We start from the raw sequence: 20047 nt of genomic DNA on the forward strand, positions 1-20047 counted from the left end.
TTTCAGACACTATTGCATTAGTTACAAAACCACCAATGATGGTGGCTAAAGCAGAAGACATCACCAAGGACAGGATAAGAGGACCAGAAGCCTGCTCACAGCTCGCCTATACTGTGACATGCTCCCACTGATATTAGCTTCTTCCCATCCTAACACCTTTATACCATCATTGAATCATAGCTCCTTTACTTTAAGTAACCATTGTACAATTGGTGTAACCGAACACCACAAAGACTGGATTTAGTCAGGACTCCTAGTTTTGCTGTAGTAAGACCAGAGGCAATGTGGGTATGGTCTGAGTCCTGAGAACTGGGACTATTCTTCCATCATCTCTGTAGGGCTTTGAAGTGTTGCAAAGACCTTCTAGGCTCAAAAGCACTGGGGTTTTTTTGAGTGCCAAAATGCAACCAAAAAAAAAAATGAAGCCACCAGCTGTTAGCTTTCCCACCACCACCTTCACATATCCATGAGTCACTAATTTAATAAGGCTTATTTCTATTAAAGCCTTTTAATAGTCCAGTCCTCCCAAAGAATTTCTAGGAAAACAATATGGCTAAGGTTTAACATACACTAGGCTATGAACTAAACGTAGCAATTCTGTATTCTCCCCTTAATTCAAAGTCTCATCTTGGAGGCTATCATTTGCCTTTAAATGCAACCATGACCTTTTTAAAACTTAAGTTATGCATGATATCATTCATGGCTAAATTAGACTGTAATCAGTTCTGAATGAGGTGGAGTCCAAGGAAAAGCCAAGATGAGACCAGACCAATTAAAGACAGTTCAGTTCAGTCATTGCTACCAGTACTGTTGAGTGTTTTGCGAACAGCAACATGCAATCAAATTTTCAAGAGTCTGTGATCATAATAGTGTTATTTAAGGGACAAGTATTGGTTTAGAAAGGAAGCAAACTGCTATAATACAGCCTGCTTCCCAGAATGGTATACTGGTACCAGCCAACTCCAGAAGTCTCCATTTGCTCAGACTGCTGAGCTAGGAGAGGACATTTGAGATAATTCCTGGCCATGGGAAATGCCAGCCTACCAGTCCCTGTGCTTCTTGCTGTCACCATTTACCATATGTAACCAGGCTATCAGAGCCCCAGGGCAATTGCAGCCTTGCCCAGGCACCTGCAGAGATACAAACGGCTTAGCCGTTTCACTGGGTCCTCACCACATTTTGCTTCAGAATACACTGGAGTGAAGGCTGCTCCATCCTTCCTGTTGCATTAGCGTTTTTTTCAGAGAAATGGGTGGTGCCACACAGTGCTGCAGAAAATGGAGCTGCCTCTAACTCCTTTTCAACCAAGAGATGCTCCACCCCAAGACTGCAGAGGATACACTGCAGATTAACCCTCAGGAAGCTGCACTAGGAAGGTTGCCAGAAGGCAAATGGTACAGAATTATCCTAGTTCTGAACAGTAGCTTAAGAATCTTTAAGACTCCCTCATGTTTGGTTAATGCCATCCTCAGAAACTGCCCATATCAGCCCCACTTGCCCTGAGAAAATATTTTGGCTTTTAACTTAATAGGAAGTGATGTGTGCATACCATGAAGTTTACCAGAGCTTAAGCCACCCGTACAAACAGATGCACAGCCACCCAGTCTGTTAGTGCTGGGAAAACTAAGTGAGCAGCTATTAAACTGGGATAGCTGAATGGCTGCCGCTTGTCTGCCATTACTCTTCAGTGCTACAACACAGACTTCAACTTTCAGACACTAACTTCAAAATGTTGGCTGGAGTTTTAAGAAGCCTGTGTAATACTGAACTGCATTAGTAACTAAATACTTGATTTGAGAGCGTTTCCCCTGTGAAAAGCCAAACCATACTAGAACTGCTCTGCCTGCCTCTCACAAGCAATTTGACAGTGTTCAGTTATGAATACATCTGGCCAATAGCAGTAAGGATCTTGATATATGACAGTGAAAACTAGGACTGCTCCAGGACAATTCTACTGCATGTCCCCAGAAGAATCCAGAAGCCACTAATTAGATCTGTCTGCAATTTGTAGTTATGTTAGAGTCTTTTGCAACTTCAGCTGATAATAAACTCCAAGAGAAAAACAGCCTCCCAGGAATTTGCAGACAGAATGAATGAAAGCTTCAACAAGCCACTCAGCTCAGCACATCTCAGCACATCAGTCTGTGCAGTCACAGGCTGATCTTTGAGACACATGTACGTGAAGTCTCCTTAATCCCAAACACAGGAACAAAGATTCAGGAAAAAAATGGGTTCAGTTTGCTTTAAGCAAATAAATGCCCTCCAACCCAAGCCAAGAAACAACTTGTGTTAATCGGGCAGCATAGCACACTTGGTCATCCCCTCTAACTTGCCCTGTGCCTGGACAGATTTAAACAGTTAAGGCTTAGGCTTAACCCATCTGGGATTACACAAGAAAACCCACAGCCATCATGCTGAGGCATAGCAAGGTGCCATCATATTTCCTCCCCTCTGAAAGTCAATTGCCACAATTCACACTTTCACATCTAACTGACTGCCAATTGATAAACCTGGTTTAGTTCACTCTGCCCTTAGTAAGGACACTGCAGAAGATTGCTTTGCTCTCTCCAAAGTCACCTTTGTGGAACAAGACAATGCATTTTAAAAGTGAGAGATTAAGAACCATTTGTCATAAGTCTGTCCAATTTCTCACAAAGTGCATGCTTACAAGACCAAACTGTGGAATATTCCCTGCAAATACAAAGTACTATAAGCAACGTTGCAAGCCACACATGTACATGTCCTAGATGGCTGCTGCCATAGCGTATGTACATTTCTGAAGTACATAGGCTTAAGTGCATAGTTCTAGATCAAGACTACAGTTTTTCAGATCTCCATTTTAAGCCCATAACTGATGTCAATCTAGAGACTACAAGCTTCCAACTGCAGAGAAACAACTGACAGGCAGGATTTCTAAACAGCCTCCAACTGGCACTTAGAAGCAGCTTCACTGTCAAGAAAGTAAATGCTACAGAACAAGGGCTGTTCAAAGAAACGCTTACCCCTGGAGCTATTTGCAATGTTTTGCCTTAGATAAACCCCTCAGAGAGAAAGAAAAGCTTGAGAATTTAAATAGAACAGCAGTGCCAGGAGTATTTCACACACCATTGTAGCATGTTTAATCACACAGATAACAGAAGTGCCAGAGTTAATTTTACTCACACAGGAATGCTCCCCTCCTTGCTCACTTACCCTGTTGGCTGTCACAGCTAGATTCTGCAGGTTTTGAAGAAGTCCAACATCTGGCGGTATGGAAGTCAAGTTGTTGTGGCTGAGATCCAAGTACCGAAGTTTTCGGCAATAGAAGAGCTGGGTAGGGATCTTTTCTATTTTGTTACGATTCAGGTAAAGGCGTTCTAAATTGGTTAGGTTGCCTATTTGCATGGGGATGTAGGCAATGTGGTTGTACCACAATTTAAGGCAAGTGAGACGATGTAAGTGCTGGAAGCTGATGATTTCCTCAATGGTCTTTAGGTTATTGTCCTTCAGGTCTATCTCCTGCAGATTGTGGAGACTAAAGATAGAGTGAGGAATGCGTTCCAAGTCACAACGGATCAGCTCAAGCTCTGTCAAGTTGACCATTTTCTTAAGGCTGTTGAGAACAATGAGCTTGGTGCCCTCATTGTTGATGGAAAGCTTCTGAAGATGCACACCAACATCTGTCACCACCTGTGGCAGCTTGGTGAGGTTACTCTTCAACCTCAACACCTTCAGCCTCTTCAGCTCCCTCAATCCATCTATCACAATGTACCGGTTGTTTTCAGCACTCAAATTCCCTGTCAGATGAAGCTCCTCTAGTGTCTTCAGGCTATAAATCCAAAGAGGAATCTCCTTGATGTCTGTGAACTTGATATGGAGAGATTTCAAATTCTCCCTCAGGAAGGCAAGGGCTGGAGCCTCAATTTTGGCAGCTGTGTGGTAGAGCCACAGTTCCTTAAGGCTGGTGAGCTGAGCAATGCTTGGGGGAATAGTGACATCAGGGATAAGCTCCAGCTTCAAGACCTCCAGCTCAATGAGGTCAAAGACCGTGTCAGGAATGCCACTCAACATGAAAAGATGCAATTCTAGCTTATCCTGGGAGTTCTTGGTGATCCTCTGGCGCAGCTTCTCCAAAGTCCACTCATTGTTGAGGTTCAGCTGCCGCAGTTTGTTCTCACTCACCTCCGACAGAAAGACAGCAAAGCGCTTGGAATAGAGGGGGTCATACTGATCAATCAGATGGAGCATAAAAGCAAAGTCATTTTTCACATCAGGAATGTCACTGTAACTGCTCTCCTCCCGGATGGACTCAAAGGAATATTTCTTGAGTGATCGCCTCAACATCCACCAGAGCGTGTACATGCAGATCAAGCCATAGAATATCACCAAACTGATGTAGAAAGATGCCAAGATTTTGAAGAGAGTGGCCAAAGGATGAGCACAGCGGTACATCCTGTAGCCAGTCAAGCTCTCAATGTCCACTTTACAGTCAACGTCAAACGTTATATTGTTGACATAGTAAACAGTATAGCAGATGATCAGAATGAACTTGATCACTTTGATGATGGTCTGTCTCATGTACAGGCGATAAACTATATCTCCCTCTTCCACATGCGTGCGGAACTTTTTCACTTTCTCAAAGAGCGCTTTGGCCTGTTCACCTTCTTTTTTGTCCAAGACACCAGTCTCAGACCGGTCCACAATCCCTTGCTCGATTCGAGACTTTGTTCTCTGCAGCATGGGAACAGTGGCTTCCACATCCTCACTGACTGTGGAGGATTTCTTGTCCATGGAGCCATTCATTTTCCCAAATGCTGGCTTGGTATCACTCTCTTCCACCACTGTCTCAGATAATGCCCTCGTTGTCCATGGAGAGTCAAAACACTTAAGCAAAATAGATACAAAATGCTCCAGCTTGGAGCTGGTCCTTGGGAATTTGAACCAGAAGTTGCTACAAGCCAGGAAGATGAGAGTATGTAGCAGCACCAGATAAGGGAAATACTTGGCAAACCAGTGAAGACGGTTCTCATAACACACCGCATCCACATAGTTATACTGGTGCCGGTCCAAATCATATCGGATCCCCGTAGGCCCTGTATCAGTAGAGGGAACAAGACTGGAGTTATAGTAGGTACGCTCTGGGGTTGCGGCTGTCCAACCTCTGACTGAGTCATTGCAAGAGTCTTTAGTAACCCATTTACAGGGCAAACAAATCATTTTGTCCTGGGTGACCTGAAGCGTCCCTCCGAACACTGCAATCATCAGCATCACTATGGAAATGTAGTCTGTGAAGACATCCCACCATGGCTTCAGGATGCGGTATGCTGGCTGAGTGTCAGCAAAGTAGCGCAATTCAGTGACTGGAATCATGATTCACCTGAAAGGAAACCAGAAGCAGGCATTACTAGCTTAAACTGTTTTGTTCTGCTTTTCAAGAGGGCATCAGGAACTGATGTTAAGCACTGGCACAGCAAGACTGGAATTAGCTGAGACCCAATTTCAGTCACTTGGAGACAAATGAATGAGGCTTCCTGCGAGTAATTTGCTACAGCTGAGGCTGTGAAATTAGTTTGTTGCTGTCTTCCCCAACAGATGAATTGTCACAAAACATCAGAACTCTACTTACCATGAGCAGCCTGTGGGGCAGGACATTCACACTTAAAGAAAGTTTGCAGGACAGACTTAAACTACCCCAGCCAGACCAGTATTTGGAAGTTTACTGTTTATTTCAGGGATGAAGGAGTTTGCCAGCACTGTTAGAAATGACAAAATCCACACGCAGAGCATAGTTGTCATGAGTTTGTTACTGTTTTTACAGGGCAAGAAAAATAATTCTGCATTTGTGTGGTTCTCAAACTGCAGTGGCAAGGAAGAGGATTTACATACAATACAGCTGTATTTCCTAGAACCACTTCATTGATGCAACTCAACATCACATTGATAAAGCAAGCTGGAAAAAAAGAGAACAAAGTTGCCTGATATCATGACTTTTCCTTCCATGTAAGTAGTTTTGGCTTCCCCCCTTTGCATTAATTCTCCAAGGAGAGATTAGTTACTTGCTGTCTGATAGATTCAGCCCTGAAATCCCGTAACAGCTGCTCTTTGCCTTATTTACTTCAGAAGCAGAGGAAGGGGGAGAAATACTTAAAAAGAATTCACTTCCCTGACCAACCACTCCCACCTAGAGTTCATCTCAGCTGGGACTTAAGTGTCAAAGGAAATCAAAAGGTTCTGGGAAGCAGAGGCCTTATGGCAGTGCTTGTTCTGTTCTTCAGACTTCCAGATGAAGCTTCAGGCACATTCCTCAACAAGCCATAGAAAGCCCGGAAGCCTGACTGATCCACAGATAACTGTGAGCTCACAGAATTCCCCTACCTGACAGGCAATACAAGCAAAGAACACGAAGTCATTGTAACTTGTTCTAGTGACAGTGAAAAAGCAGTAATATCACATCACACTTGCTAGCAAAATTCAGGAGTAGGACAAGCACTAATCTTTCAATCATTTTGAAACTCGCATGAATTCAATTGTAAAAGAGGAAGAGCAAAAATTCAGTCATGTTTCCCCAACCCGTAAGATATCATTTGTACAGACAGTCCCAACAAGTCCTGGGAGACCGCAGGGTCGATAGCAGGTTTCTGTATACCACTGGCTGGGCAAAAGCTTTCTTTGACAAGTGGAGTGCCCACACCACCTGCTTTAGTAGAATTCAAGTTTGTATTTAAAATGAACTTCCAGCACAGAACTGCAAAGGAAGCCCTTCCTAATACAAACTCAAAAAGCACCACATTCCCTAGAGAGACTAAATACAGAACTCCGTTCCCTGGTTTGCTGCTTACAACAATAAATGGTAAAATGCCAGCTTTGACTTAGTGCTACTTGGGAAGGCTGCAAGAAACTACAGGTGGTAGATTGAAAGATAACAGCCATACCTGAAGAAGTGTTTGCCCTTCCGCCCATCCAGTTCCAATACTACATCAGTCCATCACAAGAGACAGATTGGGGTAACTCTACATGCAAATTTTTTTATTATTTCTATTTATTTTTTTTAGTGGGGAATTTTGAGAGACAAAATGGCAATACCTGTTCTAGAAGTTCAGTAAAACAAGGCAGAACAGCAAATCTATTCATTTGTCAGCCAGTAAACTCATGCAATTCTGGCACAGGATGCCGAAACAAGGAATGAAAATAGCCATATACAGCACTGTCAGAAGAAACTACTGTCCTGTTAGACTGCAGAGCACTAGTGAAGTGGCTAGCATGCCTCTGCAGAAAGGACTGCATTGAGCAGATTAGGGCAAGAGGATTACACCTTCACAGGAGAGGGAAGAACAGGCAAAACTGAACATCTTCTGAACAGCATCTGAGCAGCTAGAATAAGAGGAGTGACAAGGTGTTCAGAGCCCCCCTCCCACTCCTGTTGCTAGCTTGTTCCAAGGCCCTAGGCAAGGCATTTCAGCCATGCCTCAGCTTCCTTTTCTGAATACATCCACCTCTGGGAGAAGAGAGTCCATTTGAAAGATACATTTGAGAAGAGCTGTCTGTACATACTACAGAAATTCTAATTCCAGGATAAAACAGGGTACAGAAGTTTTCTTTACACCCCTGCACTCCAGAACACCTCAGATGAAGCCAGCAGTTAAACAGCTCCCTGAATCACAATACCTGGTTACATATATCTCCTCAGTTTGTCCACCTAGATGAGAAAATTCAAAGTCAAAACCCATGTCAGAGCTATAGATTCTCCTGCAGAAAATACAGATCTGACAGACACCTTTAATCACTACTGACAGAAGCCTTATACTACCCCAGGCCCTTTACCCACCCATTCCCTCCCACTTCAGAAGCACCAAAACAGGGTATATACCTGATTTTTTTTTTCTTGGTTGTTTTTTTTGTTAGGACCCCTACTACACCAGGCTAGGAAAGCAAGACAATTCATAGAGAAGCCAGGAAGTTCAGCTACCAAAAGGTTTGAGAGCCAGGACAGGACCACTGACATACTGCCAGACCACAGGGAAAAACAAACAAAACAAGAACACACTTGCCCTCTCTGTCACCCTCTGCAACCCTCCCACCATAATCAGACTGAGGGAGCAGAGTCCTGCACTTCTACAGTCCAAGTAAGAGAAAGCTTGAAAAGCTTTATAAAAGGTGAATATCAAAAGCTGCTGCAGTTGCCTGATAGAGCAATTAACTTTGACATGGCTTAGCTTCTGAAATCCAACTATGCTTGCAGGTGAGCACAGCTTCAGTTCTACCAGACTCATAACCTGGGGGAGCTTTGAGAGCCAGAGGTCTCACTACACACCACCCTAAGGCTCCATGAGAGTCTAATGGCAGTCTCCCAGCAAGTACACATCTTTCTTAACCATTCTTGCCAGACATGATGGAAAGCTTTTGTAGTGACTCCTTCTAAACTACATCTAAGAGGTAATGCAAATGTTGCCGTACCATTCATTGCTTTCCATAAATGCTGTGTAAGATCCTATTCCTCTTTTCTTTTCAGGAACATGCAGTGAAAACACTGATACTGTTCATAGAAGAACTGCTCCCTATTTAAACAACTCCTTACTCCTCCTACCCCACACCAAGGAAAAAAATATACATTTATTTATCTCTTTCCTTCTCTTGTCTAGATACCACTTCTCCCCAAGGATCCTTCTTCCTCCCTCCAGTGCTTCATCACTCTTGGTAGGGAAACTTCTGCAGGAATTGTCAGGCCCTTCATAGTTACCCCTAGTAGGCTTATGAAATAGGGAAGATATCTTTTCAGGAATTGGGGTTTCATGGCCAAGGCATTTTCAGACTTAAGTTTTAGTGCTGGATTGCTAGTTTAGCCCAATCCAGGAAATGCCTAATTTCTTCTCACAAGAAATTAACCTTGTGCTCATTTTGATTTGTGTCTCAAGATAGCTAGGAAGAAAACCAACAAGAAATTAGCACAGCAGGCTCCCTAATTCTATTTACCAGCTATGTTGGGTAGGAAATCTCCCTTTACATTGTGCACCTACAAGACATAAAAAAAACCACGAGTGTTCCATGACAGTCTATTACAGCTCAGTGTCAGCAATTAAACCCTGGTAGGGTGGAGCAGGAAATCTCCTGCCTTCCAGTAACAATGACAGGGTCACTGGAGGAAGAAAAGGACATTCGTAGCAAGTCCCCACTCCTCCTGGCAGCAACAGAAACCCTTTTCAAGTCCCAGAGGAACAATAAAACTAGGCCCTTCCTTTACAGAAGCTGGAATTTGCCATGTCTTATCTAATCTTACTCCCAGCATCTGCAGTAAAAGGGAAAATTGCCCACCAAAAACTTGAGAAAGTAGGTGGGGAAGTTGCATCCCTCCTCACCCAGATTTCCCATGCATGTAATCCATTTCTAGTTCCTGAAAGACAGTTCTGCATCAAGATGCAAACATCATCTTTATTTTGTGGACTCTATTTTGTAATCATTTTAGAATGTGATTCTTGTTGCAACACTCTCCCTTCTGGATTAGGGCAAGCGGTTTCACTGCTGGGGTTGATGACAACAGCAGACTAACTCTGAGAAGTCAGATTCTCAGGGGCCATCTCTGTCACTTGACACTCCCCTGCTGTGATAGGATCCTTCCCATAGGGACTCTGATTCCAACCACTATATAGAAACCAAGCAGGTAGCTGAAACACAGGCTCTCCCAACAAGCACATGGGCAGCAGAACAGAATGATTTACAGGGAGGATATTATTCTGCCATAAGACTAGGAACAGTCCTTGCATGAAGACAGCTGGCCAATAATAAAGTTATCTCCCTTGTGACCAAGGCCAGACCAAGTTCCACAGGACCAGCAGACAGACTGCAGAGATTTCAAGCTTCTGCTCTTTTCAGAAGTTGAACTCCAGTGTGCTTTGTCAGCAAGAAAGTGTTTACTGTGAAGAAGCTTCATTTGCTAGGTCAATTCTGTCATGTAGCCTCACTGAAGGCTGAGCACAGAACACATGAACTGAGTGAAGGAGTTTATAGACAGGAACGGTCATAACTGGAAAGGAAGTACTGTGCCAGAGCAGTCTTGTGAAGAAGGATCCAAGCTCCTTCATATATACCTCGACTTGCAGAAGTTTCCAGTTGGAGCTCCGAAACAGGTAACTTGCTTACAGTATAGTTAACTCTGCCACATGGAAGGCATCGACACCGAAATTTTGAAAGTGCTTTATTCAAGTTTTAAGGCAAGTTATTCCTCTAAACTTGCATAAGCTGATAGGTCAGAACATCCTTGCCTAAACTCCTGTCAACTTATCAGAAGCATAAGGAAGTAAGTTTTCCAAGGGTATAATCAAATAGTCAGGCTTCAGATATTGCACACTGAGGGGAAAAAAAAAAAAAAAACCCAAACTTACAAGTGTCTCTCAGAGGTGTTTCAGCTTTTGCATTCCACAGTGCTTTCCTAGCTACCACACAGTCCCCGAGTAGACCCTCACCCCCCACCCAAGAAATGACACTACCTTTGAGGGTTTCAGCTACACCAAAGCAGCACTACAATTCATATCTAATATAGAACAACCCCAGGACAGTTAATAGCAGCAATGTCTGAGATTGTACAGGGAAAGATCTGTATGCTAAGGCCTCATTACCACACAGCAGGATCAATCCAGCCTAAATAAATATGCCCCTGAAATCTGTGCATATTTCATGTTTAGATACTACATACCTATTCAGTGCCTGCAGGTTCACCTGGATCCAAGTTTGCATTCCACCGTGGACTCCTTTTGCCAGACGACCATCCCTGCATCAGCCTGCTGGGCACCTATGTACTAGGTGCAGCACAGCCTCACCATTAATGCTGAACAGGCTCATACAACAGAAGAAACAGCAGTTTCAGACTTATATAACGAGCCTGCCAAACCTACCCAGACTTCAGCCAACCATGAGCATCACCAAGTACTAATCCTATGTTTTACTAGACACACCTGGAGGAAAAAGATAATCACTCACGTTAGAAGAGCAGGGACATTCTGAGCACACCACACCTAAATAGTAAAACCAGCAGTCAGAAACAAGATTAAACATATCTGGCTGACAGAGACATCATAAAGCAGCATGTACCTTGCTAGATAAAGGCTGACAAGGCTGAGAGCACAAATGCTTTCCACAAACCCCAGGACCCCTGTGATATTTAACAAGTTCAAGGTATTAACAGAACAACCGCTGCAGGAGCAAACATCCTCCAATTTGGACAATTCCTCCATCCAAAACCATCCAACCTAAACAAGTGAAGATTGAGTTACTGTTGACAGACACCTGTGTGAGCAGTGCTTGAAATTCCTGCCTGCAACTGCTGGCCAGCATATCCAGCTAGGGACAAAGTGAACAGAAACAACATCACTGTTCTATTTCACTAGCTAGTTTGTCAGCTTGACTCATCATTTGCTGAATACTTTATCCAGCCTCCTCTTTCCTCCTCCTTTCTGTTGGCCATTCTGTTACTAATGGAGCTACTGGCAAAACAGGACTACATGCAAGATCTCATGACATGTACAAGAATTTAAGTTTCCACCCCTTACTTCCAGGACCTCCCTGAAATCAGGGAAGTCCTCCTCACCTTTAGTGGTGTACAGCTTTCAAGTGAGGCAGCCTCATAACAGACTTTTAAATAAGTAGACATAGATGCATTGTATGTTGGGTCTTGCAACTTTTTCATTTTCACCATACATATTCTTAGTTCTCAGTGGATTTCCTTCTAAGATTGCAGACTGCAAAGCAGAAGTCAAGCACTGCTGACAGAATCTTACCTCTCAAAAGCCCAGAGAAAGAGGGAGTTGCTCATGTGCCGACAGCATTAGAGGTAGACAAGGGAAAGAAAAACCTTGATGCTGTTGAGACTATAGCCCTGATTATTGACAAGCTACAACATGTTACAATAAGTTTTCAACAGAGCAGAGCTTCCCTCCCCAGCATGCTGCCACCTGAAATCCTAAAGAAGGGCATGACACAGAGCTCTTTGTTCAAAAACCAGGAAATGCAAGAGCTTTGCTGGTCAGAAATGGGACTGGGAATTTACGCGTCTCCTCCCCCATGTTTATTAGGCCCAGAATTAAAAGAAAAAAAAACAAAGGAGGTTGAAACAGAGCTGCTTTCAGGCACCCCTCAGAAAACCTTCCAAGCACAAGGACATCCACGTGACCAGCTGGAAAAGTCCAAGACATGAGATGGAACAACTCAAGTGATTTTGTCCTTTGCTCTTTAGAAATAACCAGCAGTGAAGCCAGATGCCAAAGCCCTGACCAACCATTATCCCTACATCAGGCCCTTTCTGCATTAAAAAAAATAAATCCCTCATATGGGACAAAATGTCTCCTGAGATAGAGAAGTGAACACGTGAAGTTTAAAGGGTCATTTATCATTTAGACTAGCGGATAGAGTAGTGGAACAGCAGCTACCACAACTTACACTCTTCACTTAGTGGAACAGCCAGTGAACTCAACACCGAGAGCAAGGTAAGCTGGTTTTCACACAACCATCCAGCAGCTGTATGCAACATTCAGCCCCACCCAAGCCATAAGATGCAGCAGGATGAAGTGAACCAATTGGGTCACAACATCTTTACTGAAGCTCATGAAAAGGAATAAACCACCTACACTATGGATAGCACTTTATCATCTTTACAGCTACCCCTTAGTTGACTCTTCCTGTCAGACGCAAGACTGACTTTTTTTTTTTCTTAAGAGTCTAGTGCAACAGCTCCTGTTTACCGTCACAAAAGCAAGCCTGTCGTAACAAGTACAAGGAAGAATATCTGCACTATCAGAACAATCCATGCCAGAGACCTGGCTTGGCCTGCCACATTTTCTGACTTCTGACAGCATTTTGCCCCAGCTGCACAGAATTGAACACAGTCTGAAGTTATCAGCATCACCGACACTTGGAGCAGGGACTGTATGTCGGTGTCATACAGCTATGTAAATTTAAGTGCTATCAGATGTCTTGCAAGAGTGATGCAAACCAGAGAAAAATGTCTGTGTCAGCTTATAAATTATGTACGTACATGGTCACAGGCTTCCTATCCAAAAATTAATTTTCTCTTGGCCATAAAAAAAGATGCTTCAAGGACAGGGCATTGGAGCTTGTCTTGCAGAAGTACTACTGCCTTATTCCAACAGGACACTATGAAACACTCCCTTGTACCGACTAATGCAAGTGATTGAATTAATTCTGTTAGTAACTAAAGAAAAACAGACAGCAACAGCATTAACTTGTAACAATCAGAACAGCTTCAAGCACCTCATCAGCTCTAGGAGAAGGCTCTTCAGCATTTAGTTCCAGCATTGAGAAGAGTCATACAAGAAAAGGTAATCAACTGTTTTCAGCTAAAGACAGAAACGGTGGACAGAGCAGAGCTTTGACATATCTAACAACATATTAAGAAATCAAGACACTAGATTCAAAGCGAGTAAAAAAAACTTTTAAGCAAGGATAATCTTAATTGATTGTTGACAGACTGTCACAACATGCACAAATCCATGGGTGTTGCCACAGCTGTTTTCAGGCTCAAAGAGATAAGCCAGTTAAGATGAAAGAAGATGGAGATGAGAGCAAAGCAAGATAAATAAGACATCAGCTATCAGCACAATAATATGTAGCCTCGGTCTGAGGAAAGAAGACGAACGAGTACATATTCACCTATTCACATATTCACCATACCCTATAAGCCTCGCCTTCAGGACCATGAGCTCCAGAACAGTGACTATGACTTCCAGCTCAGAATATTTTCTGACTGCATTAGTCTATTAATAAGGGACAGGCCATGTAACCTTTCATCACCAAGATCTGATAAAACCAAGACTCTAAAGGAGAACCTGTTAACTAGTCCAGAACACACCTTTACTGTGCACAAAGGTAGGCTGTAGCTAGAGAAGCAGCTTGCAAATTTGTCACAAGAGGAGCTTTGTGAATTGCCAAGGTAATTTTATAGCAAATGTTAACAATGCTTAGTACACAAGAAGGAAGCACTATTACTTCAGCAGGGAGGTCATGACTGAATAGCTTTTAGTTTCAAATGCACTTTCATAGCAGCAGGAGGGGCATGTGTCATCCAGCTGTATGAACTGGATTTCAAGTTGCAATACAAAATACACGCACCATATCAACAGTTTAGGGAAGAAGCTGCTTGGAAGCATTCAAGGTACACTCTTCAAAGCATGTAAACTTTTAAGCACCTGTTCAGTATTAGTGTGCATATCCTAAACCGAGGCTATTTTTTAAAAACACTGGAAAAAAATGCACAAAGGAGGCTCACCACACTGTAGCGGAACAAGTTAACTTTTAATCTTTACCAAAACAATAGTTGTGCACCCCACCACCACCACCACATTAAGAAGCCCCACACAAAACTCCTAAACCCTTCTCCTGTGCTCCACCACCACCCACCTGACATTGCACCTCTGTTTTCCTAGATACCAGTTAGGCTCAATGTAACACCAGAAGTGAGTTTCACTTCCTTTTTAAGTACTCTGTTGAACAAAATCCTTCTTTAGAATATGGAAGAATTACATGAAGGCCTCTAATAAGCCTGCTCCAATCCCACAGCAATAACACAATAACTTATACATCTGACTTCCACTGCTTATTTAAAAAAAAAAAAAAGTATCAGAGAATCCCAAACCATAGACCATCTTTCTGAATGCCTGCAGCATTTACTGGGATGTAATCAACTCTAAGCATTCAGTAAGTCATCACTGGAAGGCTTCAGGCACTCCACATTTCACACATGGAAACGTTAGCTTTTAACACATGGCTTCTGGCAAACTTTAAGGAAATATCTATGCACCTTGTCTTTGACCTACATGAATAAAGTTAGGGTTTCCAAATACCATGAGAGGATCAGTATGAAAAACAAATCAGTGAACTACCAGAACACTAATTAGAACATCAGACAAGTCTTAGGGATACTTGTATTCTGGAAGCAACATACTACACATCTCACTGCTCAGAACACAGCCAACCGGGACAGCATTTCTCATCTTGAAGATAAGCACAACATTCTGCAATACCTTTCATCACTATCCTAGTGAAGAACCAAGGAAGCAGGGAGTTTCTTGCAACTAGTTTCTGTCATTGCCTAATTGACACCCACATGGGTGACTAGCCAGTGCACTCCTTAGAGTTCACTGTGAACAATTGCCTAGGAGATGCCTATACAGCAATACAAACACTACCCCCCAGGAAATGGAAGAGTATCTACCAAACTGAACAGTTCTTGCTACTTCTCAGCTGCATGCCTTTTAGGCAGCAGTCACCAAACCATTTACTGGACAGACCTCAAGTATTTACCGTTTAGTGCATTGAGAAGTCAGGGTTTATGTGGCCAGGAGTTAGATGTACAGGTGATATATTAACAGTTATATTCTACTTTGGACAATGCTCAGTTCCTTTACTCTTTTTTCATCTTCAAGCTGACTAAGCCCTCACAGAATTTAATTAGCATACCACCACTCTCCCCATATCACCCTCTGTCAACCACCTTTCCTCCTTGCTCCTTATCATCATCTGATCACTGCCCCGTGCTTTGCAACTACGTTTAAGTAGTATCCTGGTCATTTTTTTGGCTTTACTTTACCACTCAAGAGCTGGCCTGTAGCTCTTACCCTGCAGCTGGGTTCTGCTATCTGCACTTCAATTCTCTGTGCTGGAAGTGGATGATGTTCCTGCGTGCTGGATCCTGAGCGGGTGCTGAAGCGTTGCATTCCCCACACGCCATGGGAACAGCTTCCCTGAAATGAAAGAGAGATTATCAGCAAAGAAGAGGGGATCAAGTTCACAGAGGGACTATGCTATGTAAAAACTTGGTAAAGGATATCTAAGCAGCAAGGAACAACTCAGAGGGTCACTGGGAACCAGAAAGAGACACCCTGATACCTAGAAAGGTGGTAAGAGTTCTAAGTAAAACTCTTAGGAGGAAGGAATCTCCAACATCTGCTATTCCAACAGAAGTTACCAAAAAGCAGGCATTGCAGACCCAGCCAAAGGAGATGCTGAATATTAGTATTATAACTAAGGCTAAACCGATAGACACAGATTAACATCCTGGAAGAACAAATTTTTTTAGATGGGAAAAAGGATTAATGACTTTACTACCTACTTTCTAGTCTGAAAAACCTGAATATTTTTTAAACTGTTACCACCAGGAGTATCTGAAAATGTAGATCATGTTTCTAATCACTCTGGATTCAAGCAACTGTCCCCTTTCCTCTCAACACATATCTACCGACATGTATGTCTTTAAAGTGGCAGCAGTTTACCACCACCACCAAGAATTAGAACAGCTTTTTTTTCTTGCTTCCTGCATGTCAGCATGGGGCATGGGAAAACAGACAAGGGAGCAGACCTAAGCTTTGAGAGATCTCTCAAGCATCCAGCCTCCTAGCTATGTAGGAGAGGACTGCAGAACATCAGAAAGCATTTTGTCAACAATAGGGAAAAATTAAAAGGAAGAGACATCACTGGGAGAAGAAACCACAACCCTATACTGGTTAAGATGTTCAAGAATACGTTCCTCCCGATTCCAAAGTTACCATTAAGGCTGACAGATTTTGAAGCAACACCCTCGTAATCAAAGCTATTCTATTTTAGCTGTGACAGACTGCTGCAAAGGAAATGTTTAAAGGAGAGGACTCTCTGACCTTCTCCCCCCACCTCCTCTCAGGCAATGGCCTCAGCACCAGCCCAAAGCCAGAACACCCCGGTACTGGCTCCGCGATCCCACAAACGCAGACTGCGCATCGGCCCCATCTGCCCACAAGCCTGTCACACCACCTCAGGATTTCCAGAGACAGAAAAGACATCCTCTATAAGATACAAATAAAAAACCGAACCAGCTTCCATCCCCAGCACCGCTGCCAGGTAACAAATACAGGACTTCTCCCCCCACTGCGGAGAAACAACGTCCACCGGAGGGGACACCCAGCACACACACGGGACGGCCCTGCCTCACCCCACGGGCGTGGGGGGGGGGGGGGCACGGCCCACCTGGCCTCGGCCCCCCCACCAGCCGCGGGCTGCCCCGCCGCCTGACAGGGCAGGGACGGCGGGGACACGGAGGAAAGGAATTACTGCCGAATTAGTCAGCAAATCCTCCCCGCCCGCCCGGGCGGTGCGAGGGGAGCAGCTCGTCGCTCAGGCCCCACCTGGCCGCTGCCTTCCCCTCAGGGCTGCGCCCCCCCAGGCCCCCCCCCGCCGCCGCCGCCGCCGCCATCGGACCCCGGCCCCAGCCCTGCCTACCGCGGGGTCCGGTCCCGTTCCCCTCACGGCCGCCCCACCCGGGGAGGGGGACACGGGACACGTCCCCGCAACCCCACGCGTCCTCACCCGGGCCGCTGAGGGAAGCGCGGCGTGAGCCGGGCCGCAGCACCCCGCCGCCGGCACCCACCTGGCCGCCTCGGCCCCCGCCCTCCCTCACGCCGGCTCCGGCTTCTTTTGTTCGCCCCTTACCGCACCGCGGCGGCCCCACCCCGGAACTGACCTCACCCGCCCGGCATGGCGGCCATCAGCCCGTCCCGCCGCCACCGCGGCTAGAGAGGAGCGGAGGGCGCCGCCATCTTGAAAGCGGGCATAATAAGAAGGGCATGCCGCCATCTTTGTGCGGGGCTCGATCGACCGGGGTGGGTGGGCGGCATTTATGGTGGCGGGGGGGGGTGGATAAGGAGGAGAGGGAGAGGCGGGGCAGGGAAAGTGAGGGCGGGAGCGCCATCTTGGTGCAGGGCAGCGCGCAAAATGGTGAGAGTCTTAAAGGGGCCGCCCCAATTCCAGCCTCAGCGCTGAGCAGGCGGAGGGCAAGGTGGGGAGCTGAGTGCCTTCACCTGGTGCGAGTGACTTTGGAGTCCAGAATTGATTCTTTTTGTAAAAAAAAAAAACTACCTCTTTATTAAGGTTTATGACCCAATCATGATCAACCCTTCTGTCACGATTTAATTTGAAGCCATGTAGCAACGCTGTCCCACAGCCTGTGTCGCAGAGGGATGGCAGCCTCTGTCCCTCAGGAAGAAGGGAGGCAAGCCAGGCCTGCAAGGACAGCTTCAGGCCCTGATTCAGGCTGGTATTACTGCCATGAAAACACAGCAGGGTGAAAAATTATAGCTGCTGTGCCCTGACATCATGTTGTTTCAGTTTTAGCCACCCCAGCATGGTTCAAGCCATGCAGAGCCCTGAGAGGAGCAGCCGCTCATCTGTCTGGACCTGGTGTGCATCACCTCCAGGCTCACAAACAAAAAGGAGGTTGTGTCTTTCCTCGTCACCTCTCAGGTGACATTAAACCCTTTCCTTAGCTCCTAAACGGTTAAAATCAGCTTCATTTGTGGCTGTGGCCTGTGCGGGGAGGAGGGATGGTAGACAGCCCAGGCCTGACCACCCGGTTCTCCTCTCACACCCCCACACCAGTGCCAAACTCTCATGCACACCCGGTTCCTGTCCTTCAAATCACTGAGCAATAACCAAGGCCGCAGACATCATCTGTGTTTAGGGACCAGGGGCACATGGTCCAGATCCGTGGAGGAAATCTGGTGAACATCTCGCTGGATGCCTCAAATAAAAACAAGTGGATACAACTAGTATCAACATTAAGGCTAGTTAACAATAAGAGAATGAAAATAATTTAAATTGCAGCTTTTACTACTTTTTTCCTTAAGGACCAACCTATGTGATATTTCTGCAGTGGAATATTTTGAAAACCCCGTTCCATTTCTCTAACAACAGCTCACCCAACTAAAGCCACTGAAAAATACAGTATGTGTTTCCTCACAGCAGGAATAGTAACACTGGTGTGTTACAAAGATATATCCAACAGTAATTTTGTGGTACTTGAAAAAAGCAGGCTGATTCACTAATGGTTATTTTCATTTGGCTGACTCATTGGAGGACACTGGGCAGCATCATTTTTTTAAAAATTCATGAAGGATGGTTCAAAGGCATTCATTATAATTTCATTAGTGTACAAGAGGCAGTTCTGAGTGGTTAAGTGCAGCCAATTTTAACTTGTATACACCAGTGATCACTGTTATAGTAAAATAAGCATATCTGTGGCTTTCTAGGAACATTAGAGGTCTTAGCATCCTCCTGTAGCCATAGGCACAGGACCTGTACCAGAGGAGCTATGATTCCACCTGCCAGGGGACAGTGTTTTAGACACTCACCAGTCCAGTGCAATAGCTAGATTAAAAAAAAAAAAAATTAAGAAGAATTGTTCACATCTAGATGCTCTTGTTAAATTAAAATGACCTGAAGAAAGAGAGGGTCCTAATTTTCCTTGAGTTTTACAGTACAAACTCCAAGGTCAGATGTGTCCTTTTCCTTGCTGGCTGCGTGCATATTATCCAGCAATTTCTGCTGAATTTCAAGAGGACATTAAGATGAAGTTATATGTTACTGCTGAACCAATATAAAGGCCAAATCCTGCCAAAGAAGGTGGGGGCTCATGCTCCTGCCCATCCCTTCTTCTCCCCACTCCTCTCTGCTCTGGTCCCTACCCAGATCTCTGTTCCCTTGCAGTGCCTTTAGCACTCAGACCCACCCTCCCCTGAGCCAGTTCAACTCAAGGATCTTACAGAAAACTGTCCACTTTTCTGCCAGGTTGGCTTTTTGCTAATTTAGCAAGTCAAGTTTGCTCAGCTCAGGGGCAAACAACAACCAGGGAAGGTGCAAGGCTGGCAGAGGAGGGGGCAAAGAAAGCATAGCAAGGGCAGCAGGAGGGAGAGGATAAAATGGCATTGAGCTCTTAGATGGCTCAGGATGTGCCGTGTACATTCTTACAGAAGCAAACACAAGTTTTCTTTCCATCTGTTTGTTTCAGTGTTTGAGTTAAACAGAAGTTTAGAAAACAAAGAGTTTGCATCTGCCTGCACAGACATTCCCTCCTGCTTAGTCATGGCAGGGATGCTGTGAGCCCAGCGGCCGGACGTTGGGTTAGGATTTGGGAACCTTTGGCACAGCGGATGTCAGCCACTTCCTTTCCCTGTGGCTCACTTTTTCCTTCTGTGAAAGGGAGACAGTAATTACTCACTCAGGAGACCTACATGACCTGATTCATTGGTGCATGTAAAGC

The 20047-nt window shown here is 44.8% G+C and overlaps 1 protein-coding gene across 6 annotated transcripts in view; it reads right to left on the reverse strand.

The window, feature by feature from the left end:
• The window catches only part of LRRC8A (leucine rich repeat containing 8 VRAC subunit A), a 23411-nt gene extending 5824 nt beyond the window's left edge, over window positions 1-17587 (reverse strand). For 3 of the 6 annotated variants that reach the window (XR_008239445.1, XR_008239444.1, XM_052816021.1), the window contains exons 1-3: window positions 17474-17587; window positions 15600-15725; window positions 3193-5356 (exon numbers count right to left, since the gene is read on the reverse strand). Coding sequence is in view for 4 of the 6 variants with exons in the window: in XM_052816021.1 (XP_052671981.1) it covers window positions 3193-5349 (2157 nt within the window). In the remaining 2 variants the exon portion in view is untranslated. The other 3 variants (XM_052816023.1, XM_052816024.1, XM_052816025.1) reach the window with 3 other exon arrangements.
• Window positions 17588-20047: the final 2460 nt, after the last annotated feature.

Source organism: Harpia harpyja, chromosome 19 (assembly GCF_026419915.1).
Source record: "Harpia harpyja isolate bHarHar1 chromosome 19, bHarHar1 primary haplotype, whole genome shotgun sequence".
Lineage (NCBI taxonomy): Eukaryota > Metazoa > Chordata > Aves > Accipitriformes > Accipitridae > Harpia > Harpia harpyja.